At 38.3% G+C, this 25352-nt stretch overlaps 3 protein-coding genes across 3 annotated transcripts in view; 1 reads left to right on the top strand and 2 right to left on the bottom strand.

Annotated features, from left to right (window-relative positions):
- LOC137980417 (cyclic AMP-dependent transcription factor ATF-3-like) overlaps positions 1–5140 on the bottom strand; it is a 24880-nt gene extending 19740 nt beyond the window's left edge. Inside the window, exon 1 of the mRNA XM_068827857.1 lies at positions 5123–5140. The gene's annotated coding sequence lies outside the window, so the exon portion shown is untranslated. The remainder of the gene's footprint in view (positions 1–5122) is intronic.
- The window catches only part of LOC137980416 (uncharacterized), a 66726-nt gene extending 60149 nt beyond the window's left edge, over positions 1–6577 (bottom strand). Inside the window, exon 1 of the mRNA XM_068827854.1 lies at positions 5912–6577. Within this exon, the coding sequence (XP_068683955.1) occupies positions 5912–5917 (6 nt within the window). The 5' untranslated portion in view covers positions 5918–6577. The remainder of the gene's footprint in view (positions 1–5911) is intronic.
- A 336-nt stretch (positions 6578–6913) lies between these two features.
- LOC137978601 (fermitin family homolog 2-like) lies at positions 6914–24143 on the top strand. Its single transcript, XM_068825595.1, has 15 exons — positions 6914–7564; positions 7888–8518; positions 10883–10916; positions 11438–11506; positions 12798–12905; positions 13340–13429; positions 14913–14957; positions 15615–15661; positions 16036–16085; positions 16187–16258; positions 17631–17728; positions 19170–19325; positions 19814–19876; positions 21252–21398; positions 22177–24143. The coding sequence occupies exons 1-15, from the start codon at positions 7417–7419 to the stop codon at positions 22462–22464; spliced, it is 2046 nt and encodes a 681-aa protein (XP_068681696.1). The 5' UTR covers positions 6914–7416; the 3' UTR covers positions 22465–24143.
- The last annotated feature ends 1209 nt before the right edge of the window (positions 24144–25352 follow it).

The raw sequence follows: 25352 nt of genomic DNA, 5'->3' as shown, positions 1-25352 counted from the left end.
GTGATTCAATAGCTAGTAGGCCAAGTAGGCCATAAGTGCGACAGAAAGTCAAGTCACTCAATACTTGTAGATTCTCTGGTCAATCAAACCAGGCGGCAAAACTCAGCCAGAGCAAATGTAAACGAGACAAAAACCTTGAACATGCGACATAGAAATATTCGACAAGCGTACCTCCTTTTCTTTTTCACCTTCTTTCTTCTGCGACAGCCGTCTTTAATGCTCCAGCAAACATATTTGTTTCGCCGACGAAACTTTCAGATCTTGCTCAATACACATAGCAAGGCTTTTTCACAGCAACAATTACCGCTGTTGGTGTTTTACGCTTTCAAGGAAAACAAAAGATTCCACCGGAAAATGAAAATTTAAAAAAACGTGCGAAAATAAAAACATGGATGGGTCGGCAGGTACAGGTCACAGGTCATTGTTTTACTAATACAGAAAGTATCCTAAACATCTAAACATTCATAATTAGGCCTAACGAAAAGTATCCTAAACATTCATAAAAGCTAATTTTAGGCCTAAGGAGGCCTAAAGAAAAGGTTTTTAGGCCTAAGGTTAGCTTTTATGAATGTTTAGGATACTTTCTATATAGGTAAAACAATGTCCTGTGACCTTGTGACCTGTGGTTTGTACCTGCGCATGCCGTGGATCGATTCCTCAAACCTGAAAACCTGAATGCTATGTCTGTTCGGGTCTGTCGTTTTGCTAAGGAGGACTTCAAGCGGGATCTTCAGGTATAAGAATATTGGTCTTGGTAACATTCGCTTCATACTGAAATCTCAGTCAACCAGTCCAAAATATCCTTACATTGGAGCGCGTGGTTTGCCCGGGGGTGGGTGGGGGGGGGGGGGGGGGGTGTTGAAGTTTCGAGTTGATCGGTGCATAACAGGGATCTCGTACAAAGCCACGGTAGACAGATTAAACTTGATTTCGAGGCGTTCATTTCGTAGCAATGAGCGCGAAATAGCACTGCAAGCTCTCATTCGCTTCGTAAAACTCCTGCATATAACTCAAATATAAAACCCTGCTTAACCACCACGAGGTAAATCTGGTCTGATGGTAGAGCCAATATTAATACAATTTACCCTCTGGATTAATTAAGATTCAAGTCTACAAAGTATCGCTCTCCTCGCCTGTGTTTTCCTTGTTTACATCAAGTACATAGAGTAATCCGGAGAAATCGTTGACTATTGCTACGTCATAGCCTCGTTTGCATACACAAAAACAAAGATGGCGGATTTCAATTTAAAATTGCCCATATTTGAAGCGTTTTTGTTGGCTATTTAAACACATTAAGCCCAATTGAGTTATCAAGTATGACAATGCAGGTAAAGAACTGTCGACGCAGAGAAACCTTTTTCTAGGCCGTACTTTCCCTTCAAAGTGCTACTACGATGAAAAAATCAGTTCTCGTTTTTCTTCACATTTCGAAAGTAATTAAGATGAATACTCGACAGGCGAGATTTTTTGTAGTAATTTCAAGAGGAAGACCGTTTATTTTAAGTACCATTACACGGTGCGGGTAAGCTTTCAGGGATCTGGATCGATGAGAAATGATCGCATAAAATGTCGCATTTCGAGTGTTCAGAACAAGAACTTTCGAAATGTGAAGAAAAAGGAGAAGTGATTTTTGATCGTAGCAGGACTTTAAAGTTTCCGAAGTTAAATATAAATAAATATACTAAATATTTATCGTAAAAGAATGGAAAAAGTTACAATGTACAGTTTCGTTTTAAACGCACGCTCTTAAATGAAATTACTTACTGTTTAGCCAACTCGGAACTCACTGTCGTGGTAGAATAACGAATTTCAGCTCGATTTTAGCCGTGGAATTGAACGAATACCCTCCATTGTAGCGACAATTCATTATTCGGGCTGACGAACGATTGTAACATCGTCCAACATTACAAATTAAATGCAAGGTCTAACTGGACCTCCTTCTGGATCCCACTCGAGAGAAGCCGGAAAGAAAACAATACATGGTTTTCAGAGTGACGTCATCAAATTCTAAAATCAAAATCGCAACGTCGTCTTAATTTGTATCTAAAGGAGATTGAAGATGACCTAGAAATAATTCTTTTTTTTCAAGTTTCCAGTTCAACATTTTGATTTCCGAATTGTCACCTTAAGTGACACCATGATACAAAGCTATTTCGTTGAAAAAATGTCTATGCTTATGAATATCTCAGCAGTTTGAGCATTTCAAGTACATTAGGAGATGTGGTCATACACATGTATTTTTATCTCATAAGCGAAAAGTAAGCGCTTACTTCGCAAAATGAACTCCAGATGATCTCGTTGATTACGGGCCGTAATGTTGGTGGACCACATGGCGTCTCCATAGAAAACTCTATAAAGTTGTGTAACGCTTCGAAAAATAACGCAGAAACCGTCACAGTACCGCACAGACCTGAGAATTGGAGATTTTTTTCTTGCAACATTCCAAGTTCTTAGCATTTTTTATTGAGTCATACATGAAAAATCACTTTCCATAGGGGACTGGGCACTAGTACAAAATGCCGTATATTTCCAAAACTAAAGACATATTTAACAAAGGCCAAGCACAGTTCGTTTTCTTTTACCATTTTGACTAATCTAATAGTAGCGAAGTCAAATAAATTTTAGCATAAACTGTTGCCCTTTTTATTTTGAGTTTTGTGGCCGTAACAAGTCACGTGAACTCATTTGCATACGTCATCCACATCAATATAAAAACTTTTGTGACGTCATTACTAGGGCAACAAAAGTCTGGGTCAGTAAGACCGTATTAATCAATAAGTTGTAATAATATTATAATGCAGCACTTAGTTCTTACTAATTTGTTTATCTCTGTCTTAACTATGTTGCAAGTTTGCCGGAAGGGCCTTGTTTTTGTCGATTTACATTTTTTTTACCTCGCGACGTTGCGGGCTTCAGCTCAGTACTCCCCCTCCTGAGGAAAAATGCGTGGGTACGGCTATAACCACGCAAGAAAGGAAGATTAAATATGCCTCCGTTGAAATAAATTTCACTGGACGCTAAGATCAAATAATAAATAGGGATCCTAAATGAAGATTATTTTAGCTACTGAACGTTCTCGAGTACGTTTAAACTTTTAACTTTAAACGTTACGGTAGTGTTCACAGCAGATAGATATTAAAATATCTATCTTTTGTGAACTCTACTTACAAATGTGGAAGCCTCCAGCAACAGCAATAAGGACCCACGCCTATCTCCGCCTTTGTTGGAGATCAATAGACCCACCCAACCTCCAGAGACACAAATACCAATGGTGTAAATGATGTAATGTACACCTGCTAGTGTATCGGAAACTGACCAACAATTATAAGTGATTCGCTTGGGTAATTGATTATGTAAACGAGATTAAGCGAATGAGGGTGTGCGTGCGATGAAGGGCGTTAATTTCCGTTGTTAAAATGCGTCAAGCCGCATAATGACGTTTCAGCCATGCAATGAATCTTAGCATCAGGTTTTGCGGTGACGAGCTGGATTTACTTGAAATGCATAACTTTTATAAACTTAACGTTTCGTATGTTACAACATACATCATCAGAAGTGATTATTATTCAGTTACAGATAAATTTAAATACAAAAATACAACTGTACGGACTGGGAACTAACGAAATTGATTGACATAAAACGACAAGAATATCCTAATAATAGAGATAAAGTTTCTCACTGCCAATGTTTTCATTTAAGGCTGGCTTAAGATCACGGATCAACAGTGACTCTTTAATTTTGCAATGCATGTCTGATCGACCAGTTGCTAATATTTCAAAATAATCGCACTTAATTCTATGGTTGGTTAAGAAAACATGATCAGCAATTGCAGAATCATGACAATTTGTAGTTAGAGCTTTAAAATCGTCTGTTTTTCTGTCACGTAATCGGCGTTTCGTTTTCCCTATGTAGAAATCATTGCAATCCCAGCAGTTTGAGCTGGATTTAGCTTTTGTGTAGTTCTAGGACAGGAGTCCTTTGTTTTCCCGCGAGCTCTCGTTGTGAGTCGAAGTTTTTTTAACGTTTCAAGGGAACAAATGTTGGGATCTGTGAAAAGCGTGAGTTTCTTTCTCGTGTTCCCCGCGGGTGGACGAACATAGAAGCTAAAGAGGGATCTATTGTTCGTGTGACGGCCATGACGTAACACGGCAACCACCAATAGAGCATAAGCGTCATAACAGAAAAATGAGGACAATCACCAACACAGTCACCAACCACCTTGGCAACTGTTTGTTAGTGGGCCTGTCGCAACTAAAAATAAATCAGAGTTCAAGGCAGGCAGGAATTGAACCAATGACCTCCATAACACCGGTCGCTGGATGCTCTAAGAATGTCAAAGAGAACTTACGTTCGTTTCCTGCCTGGGGGTCTACTTTCTTAATTTCAGTCATTTCTTTGTCCGTTGGCAAACACAAGACCTCAATATGAGTTTGGTTTGTCGCCAGTTGCCAATTTCACAAGCCATGGCAACGGGTTTTTTTTTTTTTCAGCCAGTAAGACAAGTCAAAACAACAGACAAAGGAATGAAAGTAACCCTTCAACAGTTTAGGTACAGGTGTGAAGATCCCTTGGGATTAAAAGTTTTGAAAAGGTTTGCGCCAAACAACTTCGCCAACTACATATTTCTAATAAACGCATGAGTAGCCTGCGAGAAGGCTCGCAGGCTAACGCATGAGATGACGCGAACATCGAAAGCCCTTAATTCATTACATTCCAATAAAGGGTTAAGAGTTTTTTTATGCGCCAATATGTTCACTGTGCTTGAAAACATTCTTGTCGTGTTTTATAAATGGCTTCTCTGAGTAGTTAACACAACTATTAATATGCCGTCCCAATACTTCAAGGTACCGTATCTTGAGAGATGTAACGGTTACCATAACTACCTTTACCAATGACAGAAGTAGAGTATCATGAGTTACGCTGATACCCTGGTAGCTGAAGTATTTCAACATACGACTTACCTCAGCACGAAAAACTCTAATTTATCAGAATTCCGATTATCTCGAAAAGCCTTTTTTAAAATTTAAATCATCTTATTCTTTAAGGCGGCAGAGCTTTTAACATGTTTTCCTGAAGAGAAACATGAATGAAATAATTGCAATGTTTATGCTGTGAATATTACCTTTCAACATCTCCCTTTTGATGATGCAGAGAAGTTTACACAACTTGAAATGCGACCTAAAAGTTTCGGGATAGCGGCTTGAAAACTTTGCGCCAACCCGGTATTTATTACGTCGTATTAAAACCTGTATAAGTTAGTGCTTGACTCAGTGTGCATTACAGTCAAGAAAGACAAAGCGCTTCATTAGGAAGTATTTCCATTCGAGTACCTACTTGAAATTTCAAGTAGTCTCGTGATTTACATGGATTGTTGGTCAGACCTTTTTTTTTTACTTCAGTGATGTTAAAAACCATTTTTCTCCGTTAAGGAAGGGTTCACAAATAAAATTAGACACAACTGAAAAAAATAAGAGATAATTCACTCGATACTTTTCGACCCCATCGACTAAATTAAACTGTTCTCGAATTTTCGCGGAATCCAAATAATTTAGGGTGCGTTCGATTGACCGTATTCCGGAATGGGAATGCATGAAATAGAAGTTTAAAATCCTTCGTTTTCACGTAGATTCACATTAAAATTGTCGAACACCAGCTTAAATGCTATTTTAAACATATCTTTATTATCCTTGTTGCTTGAAAACGCCGAACATACCATTTTAAATCATCTTCCTACGTGTTCTTATTCCGGAATAGGGTCAATCGAACGCACCCTAACCGACAGGTGAAAAGAACAAGCCCTGACATTCAATTTTGCACCAATTTTCAACGCGCAGAGGTGGAATCGTATGTTAAAATATAATGATACGCTCCGAACGACGAAAGATTCGGATGATTAGATGTATACACTCACCACCATTATCCTACAAAGACTTCCACGCAATCAAGAGAAAATCATTTTCTCTTGACGCAATTAAGCAGTTCATCAAAGTACTTGAATTGTGTACTCCAACATCGACCGCAGTCTTCTTTCAAAAATTACGTTGATTACAGCAGCAATGATCTTTCCTCCTGCCGGTATGTTCACCTCATAAACAGTGCCGGATAATAGGTCGTTTCCTCTTTCCAAGGCTATAACATGTTCTGCATAACGGTTAGTGCTTTACTCAGTCACGTGTACATTTCAGTCAAGGTGTTCCCACGCACCACGCCTTGAAACCAGTGGGCTGCCGAAGTCAGTGAAGATCCGACTTCCGGCCTGCCTGCGTCAGAGAGCAGAAGGTTTCAGTAGGCTTCGTACTCAGCCAACGATTTCTTTACAGGGGAATTGAAGCCCGAGATGTATATTTTTTGTATTCAAATTGCTTTCACTGAGGTAAAGCTGTAAGGAAGGTGCAAGGTGTAAGTTAACGCGAAAATGTATCCAGCACTTATGAACTTCTTGTTAATTAAAATCAAGTTTTTGTGGACTTTCACGCAAAAGGCTATCAACTGATTGTCTCCAGTACCCGACACTGATCTGTTCGATTGTGATGTGATGCACCATAGGATCAGCTACGGTTATGAACAGTCTTCCATTATTTTCCCAAAACTTTCAATTGTAAAATTTTTGACAAATTTTACAATTGAAAGTCAATGAAAAGTACTTTGTAGTCTTAAATAAGTGATTCAAAAATGATAAGAATACAAACAGGATGTTTCAACTTCAAATGTTGCAAAAAGTTTAATGTCAAATGATGGCTTCCGTTACACTGTAAAGTTGTGAGAGTCACGCGAAACAAAGAATAGCAGCCAATGAATGACAAGAAAAAGACCTATAAAGTACGAACGGCACGCAAATAATTGATGTATCGTCATATCCGGATCTATGAAATGTCATTAAAGTACTTATCCCTATAAGGACTGAGGTATTTTTAGTATTCACAATCTCTGCGTGGCGTGGAAATTCCAGACGGAGCCTACATTGCAATATGATTTGTGATCTGTTGTGTCTCCTATCTTCCTCACGCCAACAATTCGAAGTTTAATAGCGTGATCGATCATTTCAAGGCATAGAGAATAGCGAAATCAAGCAGAGATCGAAGAGGCACCGAACATTCCGAAGACCTTTCACGTGACCTCAGGTATCTCCGAATAAAAACGATCGGCAGATTGAAGATCACGAAAACTTACATCGGCAGTCGACTGTCTGTATTTTTTTCAATGAGTGTGTGAAGTCTATCGTAAGTTGCTCGTTTTCATATTGTACCATGATATTTCTGGAACGTTAGCCTCACGGAAAAATTGAGGTCCGGAAGCAGTCGGCGGAGGTTATTTTGAGGTGAAAGACAGTGCGGAACTCTGTTGTTATTGTCCTTTCTATTTTGTCGTTTTGCATTAGCTTGCACTACGGTTCCATCGATCAGATTTGTAACATTTATGCTGGACGTCATGAGTAACAACGTTGGAAAGAAATCAAAGTGGAACCTGTCTGTTTATATCACAAATTTAAGCACAGAGAAGTCTGTTGAAGTCAATGGAGAAACACACGTTGGAAAACTCATGTTGGACCTTGTGGAAGGTCTCGGTAAGTGTTCTCGTGTCTTGTAATCTAGTGCTCGGGTGTGGTACTGTGGTGTCTTATGTTTACAGGCAACGACAAAAAGAAGGACTTTCTTGTGATGTTTAGGCTTACGTCGAGTTGTTGTGGATGCATGCAGACATTAGATGTGTTCTATGGTCACTTTTAAACTGGAATCGAAAGCAAATGAGCATTTGCAAAGGGCGGATTAATTTTAGAGCAATTCTTATATTAACCGTTTCTTGTGATCAAATTACTTCGATGCAAAAGAATAAACAGCCGTCCAGTATTAATGTTGAACTAACGGCGCATCTTGTATATATTTGCAGACATAGCGGCAGATTGGTCAGATCACGGGTTGTGGTGGCCTCAGAAACGCCAATGGCTTCTGAAACCCCGTTTGACTTTAGATACAATCGGAGTACAGGGGGACGCTAAACTTCAGTTTACTCCAACTCACAAAAAAGTTCGGGTTCAGCTGCCGGATTTGCAGTTTGTTGAAGTTTCCTTGGACTTCTCCAAACCAGTTTTCCACGCCATTCAAGAACTTTGTACCGAATTAGTAGTCAGGCATCCTGAAGAACTTTCACTGCTGAAGCCTTTCTACGATGGACTGAAAAAAGAAGGCAGAAGAAGCTTCCGTAGCAAGCAGAGAAGACGGCTTTCGCAGTCATCTGGCTCAGACGACAATTTATCTGCAAACAGCGATGACAAGACAAGAGGGAGTAAGGACAGTTTAACAGTGCCAAATTATAATTCGCTTCCAAGACAAGGTTACGCTTCACCGAACGGGAGTGTCAATTCTGGATCCCTTTCACCAAACTTTCCTAGCTTCGATGGAACCTATGGAACAATCGAATCAACAAACTTGGCCAGCAGTCCTGCGTCTCCTTCACAGGAAGCCATAGCCTCAATATTCAGGCCAAAAACACTGCAAGAAAAAGCTTTTGTAAACAAAGGGTATGTAGACAATTATATTAATTAACACTCAACTTCCTTTAAGCGATTATTTTCAAGCAATTTCTTTTCTCCATATCAGCATATTGGGAGGTCAATTGTACATTGATCACGGTCCAAATTTTATAAACTTAGGCATTCTGTGATACGAATAGTTTTTTCGTGTACACAACCGTACATTTTGAGTGATGTTTACACAAATTATCACAAATTTATGTGGGAAAATTAATAAAAAACTTTGGCATCAATCGATGCAATACTTTTAACTCCTTTTCACAGAAACGAATTGGTTTCTCATTAATTTTGATTCTTTACTATTTCTTTTACACTCTTTTTTTTATAAGATCGTCTAATTTTGGAGCTGAGGTTGAATGTTCTTATATATTTTTGCGTTGCTAGACTGTTCTTTAATTTAAGAATAGTTTTTAATAAATCATGCAGATGTGACGAGGAAACCAGCTATCAAAATGCTTGCTTTGATGGTGCTGAAGTTCAATATTTTGTAACGATTATAAATAAGAACTGCTCATTATTACAAACTGCGATGTGTATCATGCAATAAGAAAACTATTGTTATGTGATACAAAAGATGCCCTTAAGTATTTGGGTCAATTCACATTTCTTCACCTTTGTTAACATACAAATGAGTGAAATAAAAACGTTCTTAGTTGACTCTCAACCCGAGGAATGTTCTTAATACGTTCTTAAAATTTTGGTTAATCTCAGCCTCAACATTCTAAAAAAGGTTCTTATAAAGAAAAAAAGAGTGTACTCTTAATACGTCACAATTATTGAACAATATTATTGCTAAATGAGACCAGGGATGATTTGAAGAATTATGCAGATTGATAGGTTCTGTGTTATTAAGGTTAACAATGAACTGAATTTGAAGTACAACTGTAGTTCCCACCTGTCCTCTACAGCACATTTGCAGGGCATCTGAGGTTATAAGCAGAAGCAACCTGACTTTTTGGAGTATTTGTTGCTCAAAATTGATAAATATGTCTTATTTGGTTGAAATGATTTACCTGAATATCATCTGGAACTACAATATATAATGTTGTGGTTTAAGTTTGTCTTGGTTTTAATATTTTTAAACCAGTCCAATTTTCATTTTTCTCTATGTAATGTCATTATCACAATAATCAAAACTGAACTAGTTAAAACAAAATTGAACCAAAGATAAAATTGAATCATAACATATACATGGAACCCACCGAGCGTGGACTTTGGAACAAGTCCCATGTACAAGGCTTTAGCTGCAGAGTTTGTTTTTAATGGTTTTCTATGGTGAATGGTGAGACAACTCAGCTTTCAAGTTTTGAATACCATCGTGATTAACCCATTGACCCCTGAGAGTGACACCGAAAAGATTTTATTGTCTAACGCCAGACGATTTTAAATAAATAAATAAATAAATAAATAAATAAATAATGGTAATTTACATTTATATTGTGCAGGTTACATGAATATATATGATCACCTGTGCATTACAATGATTAAAAACTAAAAAGTATAACAATGTAAAATGAGCTAAAAACCAACAATAAATACTAGATAAATATGTAGCTAGATGCAATAAATGAAAAAATAAATAAAGAAAAATTAATTCCAATTAAATCATAGGTATAAAAGCTAACCTAAATAAGTGCAGTTTTATCTTATCCTTAAAATTGTTCAAAGTTCCACTGTTGCGAATTTTACTGGGGAGCAAGTTCCATAGCTTTGAAGCGGAAGCACAAAAAGCCCTGTCACCCAATGTTCTCTTAGTTCTCTCTCATGGCAACTCAAAGAGAAGCTCATTGTTTGATCTCAAAGAATAGAGTGATGTACTCTTAATACCAATTAAATAATTGATATATTGCGGCGCAAGCCCGTGAATACATGTAGCTTTAAATGTAATTACTAGTATCTTAAATCTAATCTAGTGAATCCTGAAAAGCATAAGGGATATAATTATGATCAAAGTGGGAAACATGCAAATTAGGCACATGGCTGTGTTTTGGACACGCTGTAACTTAGACAGCTGTGTTTGCGGCAAAGCATAATAATAAACTATTGCAATAGTCAATTCTAGTAGTAACAAGAGTATGCATTAACGTCTTCATTGATTCAGTTGATAGATACTTTCTTATGCATCTACATGTAATGTTGTCCAGGTGGAAATAAGATGCACTACAAATCATATTGATTTGTGTCCCCATACTAAGTTGCTGATCAAACCAGCAGCCCAAATTCTTGGCCTCTTGAGCTGGAGGCTCTGATCTTAGAAAGTTGTTGTCTTGTTCCAATAAGTAAATACTCAGTGTTATCGTCATTTAGCTTAACAAGCCTGCCGCCTAATGAGATAATTTTTTTGCTTTTTAGTTGGCTGGATTCATCAAAGTCTCTTATGGCCCAGGTTTGAAAAAGTCTTTCTCAAATTGTTTTTTAGATTATAGTCGAGGTTCTTAAAGTACATGTACGAAAATTGGCCACAGTTGCAGGGATGTAGCTAAGAATAAATTCATCCAGTTGAAGGTTCTATTGAGGCGGTAAGTTCGTGCTCTGAGCATCAAAGTTTCATCATTGTTTCCAGTGTTGCGCAACAGAGAAGACATGCACAAAAGTACTTAAACAACGCTTTCACTTCATTTCCAGTATCGATAAATTCTAATGATAATTCTGTGTAGACTAACAGAAATTCAATTTTTTTTTGTTAACACATCGAATGACTTTTAAACTTTGTAGAGAATAATTTGCGATCTTCTCAGTTGCTTTGACCGACGGCAAAAATTCAGCCGGCGATCACCCCTTTCTCAAGCGGCGATTTTCACTGGCAGCCGGCGCTTAGCGACATCCCTGCAGTTGTGACTTTGTAATAATAACATGACTGAGTAGTGACAAGGAAGATATCTAAGGTTGATTATTTTTTATTTACAGGAAGTTCCAGAGTTCTCTACACTTCTGTTAAGATACAAGTATTATGCGTTCTTTGATCTTAATCCAAAGGCAAGTTTTTTGACTGACTTCATTATAAGTACTCACTGAACAGCCTTTGTGTTTTTCCACTTGAGAGTTGGCTTGGATGAAGGATGGCCTGGGGAGCATTTAAAAGATGAGTGTTACATGACGCCTAGGAGTTTATAGGACCCTAGCTTACAGTGCATGCCTATCCCAGCAGCTTGAAGGGATTGAGTATTGCTACTCCTTCCTGGATGGGAGGCTAGTCCATCACAGGGTTACCCCCAGTTAAGACAGTGTCAAGCAAAGTTTCTTGTCTATTCTTGGGTTGCACATCATGCATGTGAAAACATAAATCGCTTACCATTTAAAAAATTGAGTTGAGAAATGGAAATGTTGTAGAAGAGGAATAAATAAACAATGGGTCCAAGTGTCAGGGCTGTGCGACATTCTGTACTTGAGTTATTCTGTGAATTTATTACTCAAATTATAGAGTTTATTATGGAGGCTCCATGTTGGTGTAGTACTGAAGTACACCAACATGGCGGCCGGAAACTTGTAGAAACATCTGGAATTTAGTTTGGCTGTCTTTAACACTTTCTGTTGTATAATGAGCAAGCAAACATTGGTATTGGTGTAGATGTTGTAGCACAATTTGTTCCTTTGGTACAATTTTTTCTGAACTGGTACAGAATATATTGAACTGGTACAAAATATATTGAACTGGTACAATTTTAATTGTACTGGTTTACTTTTATCAACTGTCTAAAAAAGGGATTTTCCTTTTCTGTTTAGGCCACAAAACACGAGGGAAGTCGATGATTCTATTGAACTGGCTTTTTTTTTAAGCCGTCAACATGTCACGCACTGTGAAGAACTCTGAAATTCAAACTGCTCTATTTTCAAAACGAAGCACAGTAGCGAGCTGAAAACATACAAACAGATATATTTTTAAATCTTGTGTAGCTGATCAAGAAAAAAACTCAAAAGGGTCTTTAGTTTTGTATTTTATTTTTTTGTGATGTCACATGGAACCCAAGAATAAGGGAGAAACTGATGACAAAGCTAGGCCTCAAACCAGTGACCCTTGGGATGGTGGTCCAGCATGCTTACCACTACTCCACTGTGCCTTCCCCTCGTAAAAAACCAACAAAATAATACAGAAAAGAGCATGTGTACATGGATGAATTTTTCATCTTTGAGAACCGCAACATTGCTCCTTTAGTTTATAATATCATTAGGATTGCTCTTGATTTTTTGATTGCATTACGAAGCGTTAATATCTATTACTGCTTTAGGTGTTGAATCAGTTGAATCATTTGGATACTTCTATGTTTAGGTTGATGAGGTTCGTATCAATCAGTTATATGAACAAGCAAAGTGGTCAGTTTTAACTGAGGAGGTTGAATGCACTGAGGAAGAGATGATGACCTTTGCTGCTATACAGGTCAGTCACGTAACTTTGCCATATTTGTGCTGCATTACCGTGATGGTTGTGAAATAGCATTTGTATGAGACCATCCAGACACCCAGGAATGTCTCCTACTCTTTCAAACTTTGGTCTTGTTGAGCTCCTACACTCGCTGTACTTGTGTCAAGAATAAGCCAGTAGCTGTTATTATCATTATTGAACCTGTTTTTTAATGAAGATGTGATTTCCTTGCTCATTTTGCTAACGTATCATGATCTCCCGTATGTGAAGAGGGAATCAACCACTCAGGAATTTAAGGCAATGACATACCGGTAATACCATAAACCATACCTACATGTTAAGAATTAAGGGATTTGAGAGCTTTTATAAGTTTAAAAGGGTAAAGAACTTTTGGAGATGAGGTGATAACATATTTGCTTTGATTGTATGCTTTTCTTAACTATCACTAGTTCCAAGTCAAGCTTACCTCTGCATCACCACAGAGTCAACAGGGTGAGGAAGATGATGATGATATAGATGCAGCACTCAGTGATTTACAGGTGAATCTAGAGATACTGCAGCTAATTATTATTTTTGAGATTAATTCACATCTGAGTTTTTTTATTTTCTTGTCATCATCAAGATTCTAGAGGCTCAATAAATAAATACCTGAACAATAAACTCTTCTAGATTTGCCCAAGACTATTAATTTAGGCAGCTTTATTGTCAAAAATTCTCCATTTAAGTGCCTATGAAGTAAAAAATATCTTTTGCTTATTTAAAAAGCCTTTCAGAATGCAAAGAAAGGTGTTTTCTGGTTTGGAATACCTTCTTATGTTCTGGAGATATGCTGTATTCAAGTGTGCAATGACTGTGACAAATCCCAAAATTGAGAATATCTCCTGAAAATATTGGCACCAATAGTGTACATCAGATGAGGCACAAAGTGACTCCCATTGAGATGTTGGCATGGCAACACTCTTCCAGTACCTCATGGCAATGAACCAAATATTACAGATTTTGAACAGATAAGTACAGGTAGATCGATGGTCAAACTTAAAACATGTGCTATCCATAATGCCTTACACCTCTGTTTAAGCTTACCAAGAGTGAACATGTCTTATTATGACAATAAACAAGAAAATCAATCCTGCATTAAATAGGCCCAGCAGCAAGAATGGTTGCCTTGGCAACAACATAGAGGGTATTAGTTTGTGCATTACTTCATGTTGATTACTGCTGCTACATTTGTAAGTTTGAACAACACCCATCCAATATTTTCTGAGTCTCAATTTTAAGGTTTATTTCAGTCATTGTACAGTTTTTGACGTCACCAATTTTTGAACAAAAACTTGTTGCATATATTCAATGAATATATATTCAATATTCATGACTTAACCAACAACATGATTCAACTGCACGTTTTGGCACCAGAGTTTGGAACCCCAAGTACGCCAACTCCCAAAAAAGAAATTTAAAAGGAAACTACGAGAAATTCTATTCTCTATTTTTAATGCAGAGGACACTTGTGTTGAAGCACCCACACTCCTAACGTATAACTTGATCTAATGAGCAGTAATTATTTTATTGTTACAGTAATTGCTCACTTCTTTCTTTGTTTGTTTCTCTCTTCTTTTTGTTTGACTTTTTAAGTTACTGATAATGACGTCTTATTTAAAAGTGCAACCCGCCTCGATTAGCTCTGCTTCCTGCAGGTTGTGCAGGATTATCATTGTAATTTTTATCTTAAATTTATAATAAAATGATGAAATGATGATGAATGGTAAGCAATACCAGAGTTAGGTCAAGTCAGTATGAAGGGTTTATGTTTTGTGTGAAATAATTTGAATCACAAATTGGGGCAATCATATTATTTAAAAGGTCACAGTATTATTATTGTTAATACTGAATAATCAAGCAGTTACATGTATTATACCACTACAAGCTTAAGTGAGTGTTATGTAGCCAAAATAAAAGTATTTAAATATAATGCAGTCATAGGCATTTTCTTTTTGTGGCAATAGCAGTTGTTTTGTTTTGTAGGCTACTCTGGAAGGATCATCTTTGTCTAATTCAACACCTCAAAAGGTGAGCTGAAAATCTGTCCTTTGAGACTCTTGGAGTTGTTGTGTTGGAACACAAAATATTGATTTCACCACCAAAGCCATTGTGCTCACAAAACAATGATGTGATTTTTGAGCTGGAAGCCTGTATACTTACCACTGTTTCAAGAGCATGTATTGGCAAATATGATCTTACACCATTGACACCTCAAATGCCCTAGGACACCCCCAGTTGACAAGTAAAATTGTCTTGCGTTAGACAGAGTAAAATCTGTTCAGTCTCACTCCCAGGTGTCAATAGGTTTAACTGACATGATTTTAGAATGACATTGTTTGTTGAGAGGTATCAAAACCTATAGGGTTCCATTGTATTTAACACTGGTTAGCATTAACCATGCTTCAAGCAACCGGGCCAGGAGTCAATGGGTTATATTACACAGTCTATCTGAAAGAAATTGCCATCAGTTTATATGAAGGCAGGAGGATTGAAATTAACAGGAAAGCCAGCTGAGAGTTCAAAGGGAAACACACATCTTCTTGGATAAAAAACAGCACAGCTGAAAACTACAATAAATTTCAAAGGAAACAAGGACAACAACTAGTTTCTGTGAAATTTTATAAATTTTCAACTTTAAATCAATTAATTTTAAATTGGAATAATTGCTTTGATTTTATGTTACAGAGTCTGACTTCAGTCCCAGAAATAAAGGATTATCTGCATATAATCAAGTGAGTCAGGGTTAGGGTTTGGAAAAATTATAATGTTTACAAACTGTACTTCAGGAATGGGTTTAAAAGAACACTTTTGTGATGTTTGTTACCTGTATTTTATGAAACAAGTGGTAATGACGTTGTGAAGAAGGAAAAGGAGCCACTACTGTGCATGTGGTGTCCATCCAAATTGCCATGCATCATTCTTATGATCTGTGTTTCTGGACAAGCAGGAAAATGGAGCTATTAGAGATTGGGCTGATAGAAATGGTATTTTCTTTTCATTTATTTCATAGCTTTGTTGACAAACAGAATTTAGTGTAGATCATGTAACCAGTAAGGTACAAAAAAAATTATAATGGTAGCAAAAATCATCGTTTCTTTTTTTATAGACACAAAACATTTGGAACAAAGAAGAAGAAGTACTGGTTTGTTTTTAAAGGTACTAAAACTGGAAAATTTGTCTGCCGTTTTTACTGCATCGCTTGAAATTTTTGAATATTGAAATCGGTTCTTACAGGTAAATGTATCATTTCTTCTTAGACACAATTTTGTCATTATTTAAAAGTCAAGAAGAATCATTTGGTGAACCGGTTCAACGAATGAACCTGAGAGGTATGTCTCAACAACAAAAGTTGTGCCTTTTTATCCATTGCTTGTGAAGTCTACTGTGGAAAAGTAGTAAAAGGCCCTTGAAGTTAGCATTAATTTTTTTTGTTGCATTTTGTAGTAAGGCAAACGGAGGTTGTCAAATAATTTAATAGAGGTATTACTACAAATAAGCTTTCTTAGTATTAAATAAATTTTTATCTATTCTGTCTTCAGTGGATTTCATAAGTTGTTTGTGTCTTGAAATTTGTGGCATCCTGATTAAGGCAGTCAAATGGCTCAAACTATTTTAATTAAGGAGGCTCCTTAGAGCACACAAATTGAGTTTGTAGTATAGCGTGTAAAGCCTGAAATGCGCGTGTTTTTCTGACCAAATCTATAAAATTAACTGCTAATTTTTCTCGCGTTCCCTTCGGTAAAATTTTTTGAAAATTGGCTGAGTTCTAACCAGGTACAGTTCCTATCAAATACCCAAAAAGTGTTAAAATCTGTCAGAGTTAATCTAATGTGTTAAGAAAAATGACAAATGACAGAATATTGGCAAAGCCGTCTGGGCGACCTTCACCTTTTACCTCTTCAAAATGTCAGGCAACATAATTTCCATCATGTGGCAAGGAATTAGAAAAATTCACCAACGGAAAGTATAAGTATTAAGAAATTTAGGGCAAAAATTAGAATATGTCTGCCTATCATTAGATGTGATGTTGTCATGGTAACGGCCACAATCCAAAAATTGACACCCAAAGAATGAGCCTTATTATATCGGAAACCATAATGGTAAATCTCTACAGGGAAAACTTTAAGGGAAATAACTAGGTTTCCTTTTGTAACTCATGCCCTGTGGTGAGGGTATTCGCAAATACTCTAGGGAGCCACCTTAATGTTGGTGGAAGAAAAAGAGCATATCTTATGGAAAATCAAGGGCTTTATGAACTAACTCAGTTAAGCATGCACATGTAGCCATGTAGCGCCATTGGTGACCAAGATGCTATATAACATCCAGCTTCCTTGCAACAAAATCTGCTGAGAAATCGTTGCAAACGAGGGGCAAAGCCGCGAGCCGCGAGTTGCGCGGGTCGGATATCACGTCCTCTCGAAGGTTTGTCTGCTGCACATGAATGAGATAAACTTAGAAAAACTTAAATAATCTTGTTGACCTTGTATGATGAAAGAAACTGGTGCTGCAGCACGAGGGACATTTGTGCAGTTTTAAAGCAAAGGCTAGTTGGATAGAAAACGTGGGCATGGTTGAAGCACAAAGAGTCTTCCGTGGCCAGCCTCAATGAATGAACACATTCATGGATAGCCTTAGAAGAAACTTTGCGAGCTCAACGTAACTGTGGATTAACAGCTGAATTGCAAAATATTACTATTTTAGGGTGTGAGGTAATTCCAGATGTCAATGTGAACAAAGAAAAGTTTAACATCAAGATAAAGCTCAAAGATTCAGAAGATATTGAAGTCTGCTGCTCAAGTGTGAGTTGTCCTGTCGTAATTCACCATAAAGATTTAAGGCGTTGGCAAGCCCAATCATTTGTGTCTTGCAGTAATATAACAAAACAACCTTGACAATCGAACAATGCCTTCCCCCATTTCAAGATACGGAGCATTATTTAAGATTTCAAGGGCGATGTGGTCTTCCTCATTACTTTTTATAGGAAGTTATGAAGTTGCTGTGAAATTCTAGAGGCTGGGAGCTGTAAGACCTAAGTAGTACTTTTCTTTATTATTCCACTAGACGGTAATACACTGTAGTGCCCAGGTTTGACCGGTTTAGAGCAGAGCAAATACGGACGGAACGCGAGTTTTTCAATGAAAGAAATTGTTTCATCACGATGCAAAGCTTGAGAATTTAGCTTGTCATCGCTTGTTATTCTTCATTTCGTTTATCGAATCAAATAAAGGACATTTGGCTCGCTTTTTGTACTGTTTGCATCGTTCGCACGCGCCCTGAAGGACAGATGATGCATTTTTTTAAACACTCTAAGCAAATAAAATTGAATCAAAATAACACCTTTTTGTAGTGGAATAATAAATCTCTTATTCGATGGTTTGTTTAACATATAATACTCGCGGACATTTTGCTCATTGCTCGTATTTTTCCTCGACCTTGCGGCGCTCGGAAAAATACTACGCAACTCGCAAAATATCCGCGCGTATTATATGTTGAACCATCGAATAAGATGTATTTATTATCAAACTGTATTAGTTATTGTACAGAAAATGCATGAAACGAGTACAAATATTCCACGCTATTGTACAGTTAGTTATTGTACACTTGGTTGTCGTGTAGTAGAGAACCGGTTTGCCCAGTTTAGGTGCTTATGTTACCCTGCGCTTGTCACGCACAAATGTGACACAAGTTCTTGGTTGTTTACAATTCACTTACTAAAAATTTAGTTTAAAAAAGTTGGATGATAAATAGCATCCTAGATGTTTGGTGTGTAGTATCGCTCAGTATTTCTACTCTGTTGTATTTTGACTCGCCCTTGCGGGCTCGTCAAAATACAGCACAGCTCCCAAAAATACTGAGCGATACTACACACCAAAACTATCCAACTTTTTCGCGCTAAGTTGAACGTGTGACAGATTTGTGCGTGAAAAGCGTGCGGCAAACGTCAACATCTAAACTAGTTAGCCTGCGTGGCAGGCCGTAGAAAGGAGCGCCGGAGTGTAGGGAGGGAGGGAGGAGTCCCTCCTCCCTCCCTCCCTACACTCCGGCGCTCCTTTTTACGGCCTGCCACGCAGGCTACGCAGGCTAAAACTAGTCAAACCGGTTTTCTTACTACTGTACAAGAACAGGAGCCCATGCCAATAACCAAGTGCACAGTAACTAACTGTTCGTGCGTTTTTTGTACAATAACTAATACAGTTGAATAATAAATATACTGACATCTGTGCTGTGTTACAACTTAAGGAGGCTCAATATTCCAAGTGGACGGCAGCATATCGTTTGGCCTCAAAAGGGAAGACTATGGCTGATGCTGGATATGATGCAGAGGTGTCTGGAATTCAGGCTTTTCTCAGTATGCAACATGACAAGGGGGATGCCACACCCCTTAATCCAGGCCAGGTCTGTATTACATATTCCACTGACTTTCCAGGGATTGTCTATTCAGAGTGGGTTGCATTCAAGGTCTTAAAATCACCAACAAAGACTAACAAAGACATAAAGAGAGGCTACTGGTATCAAAAAGGAAGTCAAAACGAAAGGGATAGGAAAACGAAATCCTAAGAATGCGGCACAGTTATCCGAATTCGAAAAAAGGCCGAAAATCGGATTGATATCAGTGGCCCAAGTTGTTCGAAGGCTGGATAACTTTATACTGTGCGTAAGTCAGTATCCAGATAATAAAACGTACTTCAGGTGAAACGTTGGCGAAAGTTTTTATGCACACCTAAGGTTACGGTTACGTGAGTAAATACTGAAATCTGGGAACAGATTGCAACTATCGGATAGGATAAAGTTAACTGGGCCTTGCGGCCAGATCACGTATTGTGCAGCTAGTTTAGTGCGCTATTTCCCAGTGAATTTGAAAGTACTTGAATCTTGTTGTACAGATCCAAATTCAACCGGAAGATTTTGTTGGACCACGAATGCTAAAGAAGTACAAAGCAAAACAGGTAAAGAGACCCTTTTGGGTACTTTTCAAATAATTGATCTCGAGTTAAGATGCGTTAGTAACTGCAGAATACACTGTCACTATTGTGTTCTCGTAGAGGCATTCTTTGAAGAGCGAAGCATAGAACAATGCACATCATCCGTATTCAAATAAGTGGCCGGGTGTTCTGCAGTGTAGCTTAGCTTTTACAAATGAAGTAGAAAATTAAAATCATTTATGAAAAGTTGTCTTCTCTAAAAGCGTTCAGCGGTCATGTTTTTACCCCTAACAATAATAATAAATTAAACATTCTATGGCGCTCTTTCCAGATGTGATCAAAAGCGCTTTACAAAAATTTCATCCAAAATTAAATACAACATTGAATGGAGAAAAAGTAAACAAATAATATTAAAATGATTCGTCAACAAGAAAGCAGTAGAATACGCTTGAATAGCAATAAAGCTTAATTCGTTAAGGATGATTTTGGGACTCAAAAAGATGCATAAACATGGACGCTGTGTGGTCGTACGAAAATCGAGACGTGAATGCGCCCTGCAATCAGAGTGTTTTTAGGCCATTTCATCGTCCTTTCAAAATTATAGGAAATTAACACTTTTAACGCAAATTTCTCAAATTTACGTTAATTTAATTCGTGTTAATTTGTGTTAACGCTAACGATATATTAAAATTCAGTCCCAAACAAAAGACATCATCTCGAGGCTCTGGGGAATAAACTCATACAAATCCTTATTTTTATTCCCCGGAGCCTCGAGATGATGCCTTTTGTTTAGGACTGAATTTTAATATATGAAAATTGGTCTATTGAAGTCGCGTTAATTTCCAATACGTTGATTAACACGATCGTTAATTTTCTATAGTAAGGTAACAGCTCACATGAGCCTAACAGATTGACCAGCTCCCAACTGACTGACTTTTTAGCTCAGTTGGTAGAGCGCTTGCGCCAGCATTGGGTTCGATTCCCGTTGAGGCCACCGGTATTTTTCAGGTGTCTATAGACGTCTTTCATTAGCCCTTGTCACACGGCGGCCATATTGTCCCGAGAGACCAAAAAAAGCTTTTTTACCACGCCAAGCCTCACCCCCATGGTTTCCACTGCGAGGCTTGGCGTGGTAAAACAAAGCTCTTTTTGTCTCCCGGGACAATATGGCCGCCGTGTGACAAGGGCGAATAATGGCGGCAAACATGAAGGCAGTAGGTTTAATTAACATAGGTGCAAAAGAATGTGAAGGTGCTCGCCATTTACATTGTATAAAAGTGGTTTATTACGTGCAGACAATTGCTTAAATGATAAATCGTCCGGATAAGTGCAATAATCATTTTCCCTTTCGTATATTCGTGTTATCTTGCTCACTTTGTTGTGTGGTATGCATATTCAGATTGCAGCTCGAATCCTTGAGGCACATTCATCGTTAAACAAGACTTCATTAGTTGAATCCAAGATGTTGTACATCAGGCAGTGGCAATCCTTACCCGAGTTTGGTGTTTCGCACTTTGTGGTTCGCTTCCGAGGCTCCAAGAAAGAGGTAAGGACCTCCACTTGGTGAAGTCGAAACTGCTTAGCGGATCCTGACAACACCGACAATGATCGGGGTCTTGAAGTAACCCAGGAGAAACGGCTGGCTGTGTTTCAGTTCATTGTTTCTCAGAGAAGAACCATCTTCGTCAAGATGAAGTTTCAAAAAGGTTTACTTGAAATCCTGGTCTAGCGGTTAAAACTGTCAACTCACCATCGTGCATTATCATCGACTACATTCAACTATTATTTACTCTGAACATTTTCATATTTTTCATCTTAGTCGATGACACTTTTCTCCATTTGGTCAACCGCATGACACTCGGTTATATTTGATAACCGTTTCTAAGCAGCTGTAGCAATGTCAAAGAAAGCCTTTCAAACCATTCCTTTCTGGCTGTTATTATTATTTTTTTGCAAGCTTTTTTGCGACTTCTCAAGTTGCTTTCTCAGTTGCAATGATCATTCCCGCTTAAAGTCGTCCGGCAAAATCCGCTTGCAGGGTCTAAACAAGGCAAGGACACTGCATGGAACAGTAGTTATCGCGACTTATCGCCCCGAACGATAATGACGATGATCTTCCCTTGCTGGTTATCTTCCTATATCCTGAGTCTGAGAACCCAGAATTTTGTATATTTTCGGCTCGCTGTTCAGCTGTTCATAGAAAAGAGACAAAAGAGAAACGAGAGCCGGGAGTACGCCTGCCTTTGCAGGTCACCTAGATGAAAAGGGGCAACTAGTAAAGAACATAAGTTGCATCGCTTCATTGTGAATCTTTTTCTTTATAGGAAATTCTTGGAATAGCATTTAACAGAATCATGCGAATGGACCCATCCAGCCGAGAGGCAACGAAGACTTGGCGATACAGTGTTATGAAAAACTGGAATGTGAACTGGGAAACAAGAGAAATGGTGATACAGTGTGAAGGCGAAACCATTACATTTGAATGTATGAGTGCAGACATTAAGGTCATTCACGAGTTCATTGGTGGTTACATCTTTATGTCAATGAGAAAGGATGTCAATCAGCCTTCCAACGAGGAATTGTTCTTTAAACTGACTGGTGGATGGGTTTAAAGCTCGGAACAATCCAGCTGTCTCAGTCAAACTTCAGTTAAGGCAGAGAATAACCTGGTGTACCCCTCACAGAAGATTTGAAATTCAAGAGTGTTTGGACATAGATGTTAAGACCAAAACACATGCTAAATGTTTTTTTTTTTCTCCACGAGAGCAGTATATCCGCCATGTATCACAGTTTCCACAACTCCGTATGCGGCAGTAATCTAGTGTCCTTGGAGTCAAGGAGTTCAGGCAATAGAGGTTTCAACTTAGCGATCTCGTAATTCGAGTTCAACTACCATAATCCTTCAAGTTTGGAAATTTACAACATTTAAACATTCTGGTAGTTGGATTAGACCTGTGGCATTTGAATCTGATGTCTATTTCAGCGAACTGTGAAAGTAAATTATATGGTGCCAGTTACGGTTAAAATTGTTTTAGGTGAACAGTTTTTGTAAAAAAAAATTACCACAATATTCTTTTTTTACTGTTCTATCGTTTAAAATCTATGGTTAAATGTATTTTGTACTTGACGTTTACTTTTGATAAGAACTTAATGCAGTACAAGTCAAAAGGTGCTATTATAAATGCAGGAAATGTAAGAACTGTCAATGCATACTTTGCTAGCACTAAATTTGAAGGTTAATTAGTCACGAATAGAGCAACAGATATAAGTCAATCGATGCGTCGAATGTGTTTGTTGGAACGAGAGTTGGATAATACAAATATTAGTTTAGGATTCGCTATCCCAAGTGTCTGCGATTCCCCGTGGCGCGCTCCGTGTGCCTAAAGCTATTTTCTACAACTTAGAGGAAAGCCGCGGCTCTCACGCGATTCATGGCTGTGGTACGAGAAGTACAATCTTTTGTCTCCTATTGAATAGTTTCGCCTGGAGATTTGGCTGCTTTCCTTATACGGAGAGGTCTGTATCTCTTTACAAAAATACCCTTCTCCTCCCCATTGGACGCGATAAGGCCCAGATTAATGCTTGTGGTCACCCGGACTCGACAGATTCGTAGTCGAAGTGAGGGTCAATATTAGTAATTGCTCGTAAATTCGTTTGTGATCAACGGTCGATGATTCTGCAATTTCCTCGTTCGGAAGCAGCCAAACTGGAGTAGTTATTCATGCTGTTTATTTACCACGAGAATCGCGTATCACTGGGGTATATGATACGTTGATACTGATACGTTTTCGGCCCGCATATTACGCACTTGAAAGATATGGCGCAAAACAATATACTTACAAGAAACACTTGTGTACTCCAAGAAATTAGGAGCTTCGTTTTAGAGAGAGCAGAAATATTTAAACAAATCGAGGAAATAGATTGATCATTTATCTTTTGTATGAAACTGCTGGACTTCAAAATATGCAAGAAGGAGAATTTTTAAAGCCTCAATTTGATTTGGGCACATTGATAACCCTAGTAGATAAAAATTGTTTATCGTTTGTATAGCGGGTGATTCGATGTTTGGAAAGAAAAAGAGTGTAAGATATCACGGATTTTTTTCTTACTTCGGTTTTTGTAACTAATTAATATATTCATAACCTGTGGTTCGATTCATTTTAGTTTGTAAATGTTGAGGCCCACCCTCTTACCGCGCCCGAGCCTCAAAGGAAGATCCACGCTGAGGAAAAGCATGGGATGCGAAGTGGTTGTTTAATGAGAGTCTTGGAAATAAACATTATTTAAATTAGTTTTGTGTGGTCATGTCATTTCGTATATGGATTCTAGTTGTCTAGCCTGAGGACAGGTTCTCCGCGCGTCAAATGGCGCGCGGCCCGCTCGCTCCAATTCCCCAGCTGTTGACTGCGTGCCATTCGACGCACGGAGTGCATGTGTGCAGGCTACTAATTGTCCTTCATCGTCTCTAATTGTTACTTGTCTTATAGTTACTTGTAAATGAAAAGTGTGGTTGGTTGACTCTTGTGAGCACAAGAGAAGCGGTAATTAATTCGTCTAGCAAGCCTTTTCTCCTCATGATTTTCTTTCAAAAAGAAGCGCTATATATACTAAGTGCCTCAAATGTTGCGAACAAACGTCGGAGGGATGGATTTTGCCATTAGAGTTGTAAGAAAAGGACTGAGATGAAACGCTTCCCTGGGACAAAGGATATCTCTGCCTCTTGTTAAATCTTTTTGACTCAACACCACCCAGTCCGGGTTCAAATCGAGGCCAAGGACACAACAGGGTCCTTTATACGAGAGAAAATAAGCCGCGGCTTACTCTGGCCGCGGCGTACATAATACGCGAAAGGAACTATTTATACGAGTGTAAACTCCAAGGCCAGGATAAGCCGCGGCTTGAGAAAGCCGTGAACGTAGATTTTGTGCCATTTACACGGGGTGTTCGCGTCTTATGTAAGCCGCGGTTTATTTTCTCTCGTATAAACGACCCTGTCTTGGGACCATTTGTGCTGCTACCACTAACGTTGGGACGCGGTGTTATAAAAACCTATCGATAGTAGTCAATCCAGAGGAAATAAGGATTTAACGGTGTCCAACCCAGTAAGGCAGGGGACGCGGTTCCACAGAGGAATGGGACAATTTGATATTCATAAGAGTATCAGTTATTAGGCCTGAGCCCTGGGGCTTAAAATGTTAAGCTTTAACATGAAGTTTGGAAATCGACCTTTCCAATTTACCGTACAAAAATTGTTTCTTATCGGGTGATTATGTACATTCACAACAGGTAGAAGATGAACGTATTGAGACAGTTGAAAAAATAAGATTTTCTTCCTTAGAATGTTCAAAAAGGTAGATAACTCTATTCACCGGAGAAATCACTATCCAGCGGATAAACACTAGCAAAACCAATTGAGTTATCCAGTGGATAGCGCTATCCACCTTTTGAACAATTGGGGACAGGAAGTTAGTTTAATTCCCAGAATTCCCATCCAACTGTC

This window comes from Montipora foliosa, chromosome 12 (assembly GCF_036669935.1).
Source record: "Montipora foliosa isolate CH-2021 chromosome 12, ASM3666993v2, whole genome shotgun sequence".
NCBI lineage: Eukaryota > Metazoa > Cnidaria > Anthozoa > Scleractinia > Acroporidae > Montipora > Montipora foliosa.
This window is presented reverse-complemented; position numbering and strand designations above follow the sequence as displayed.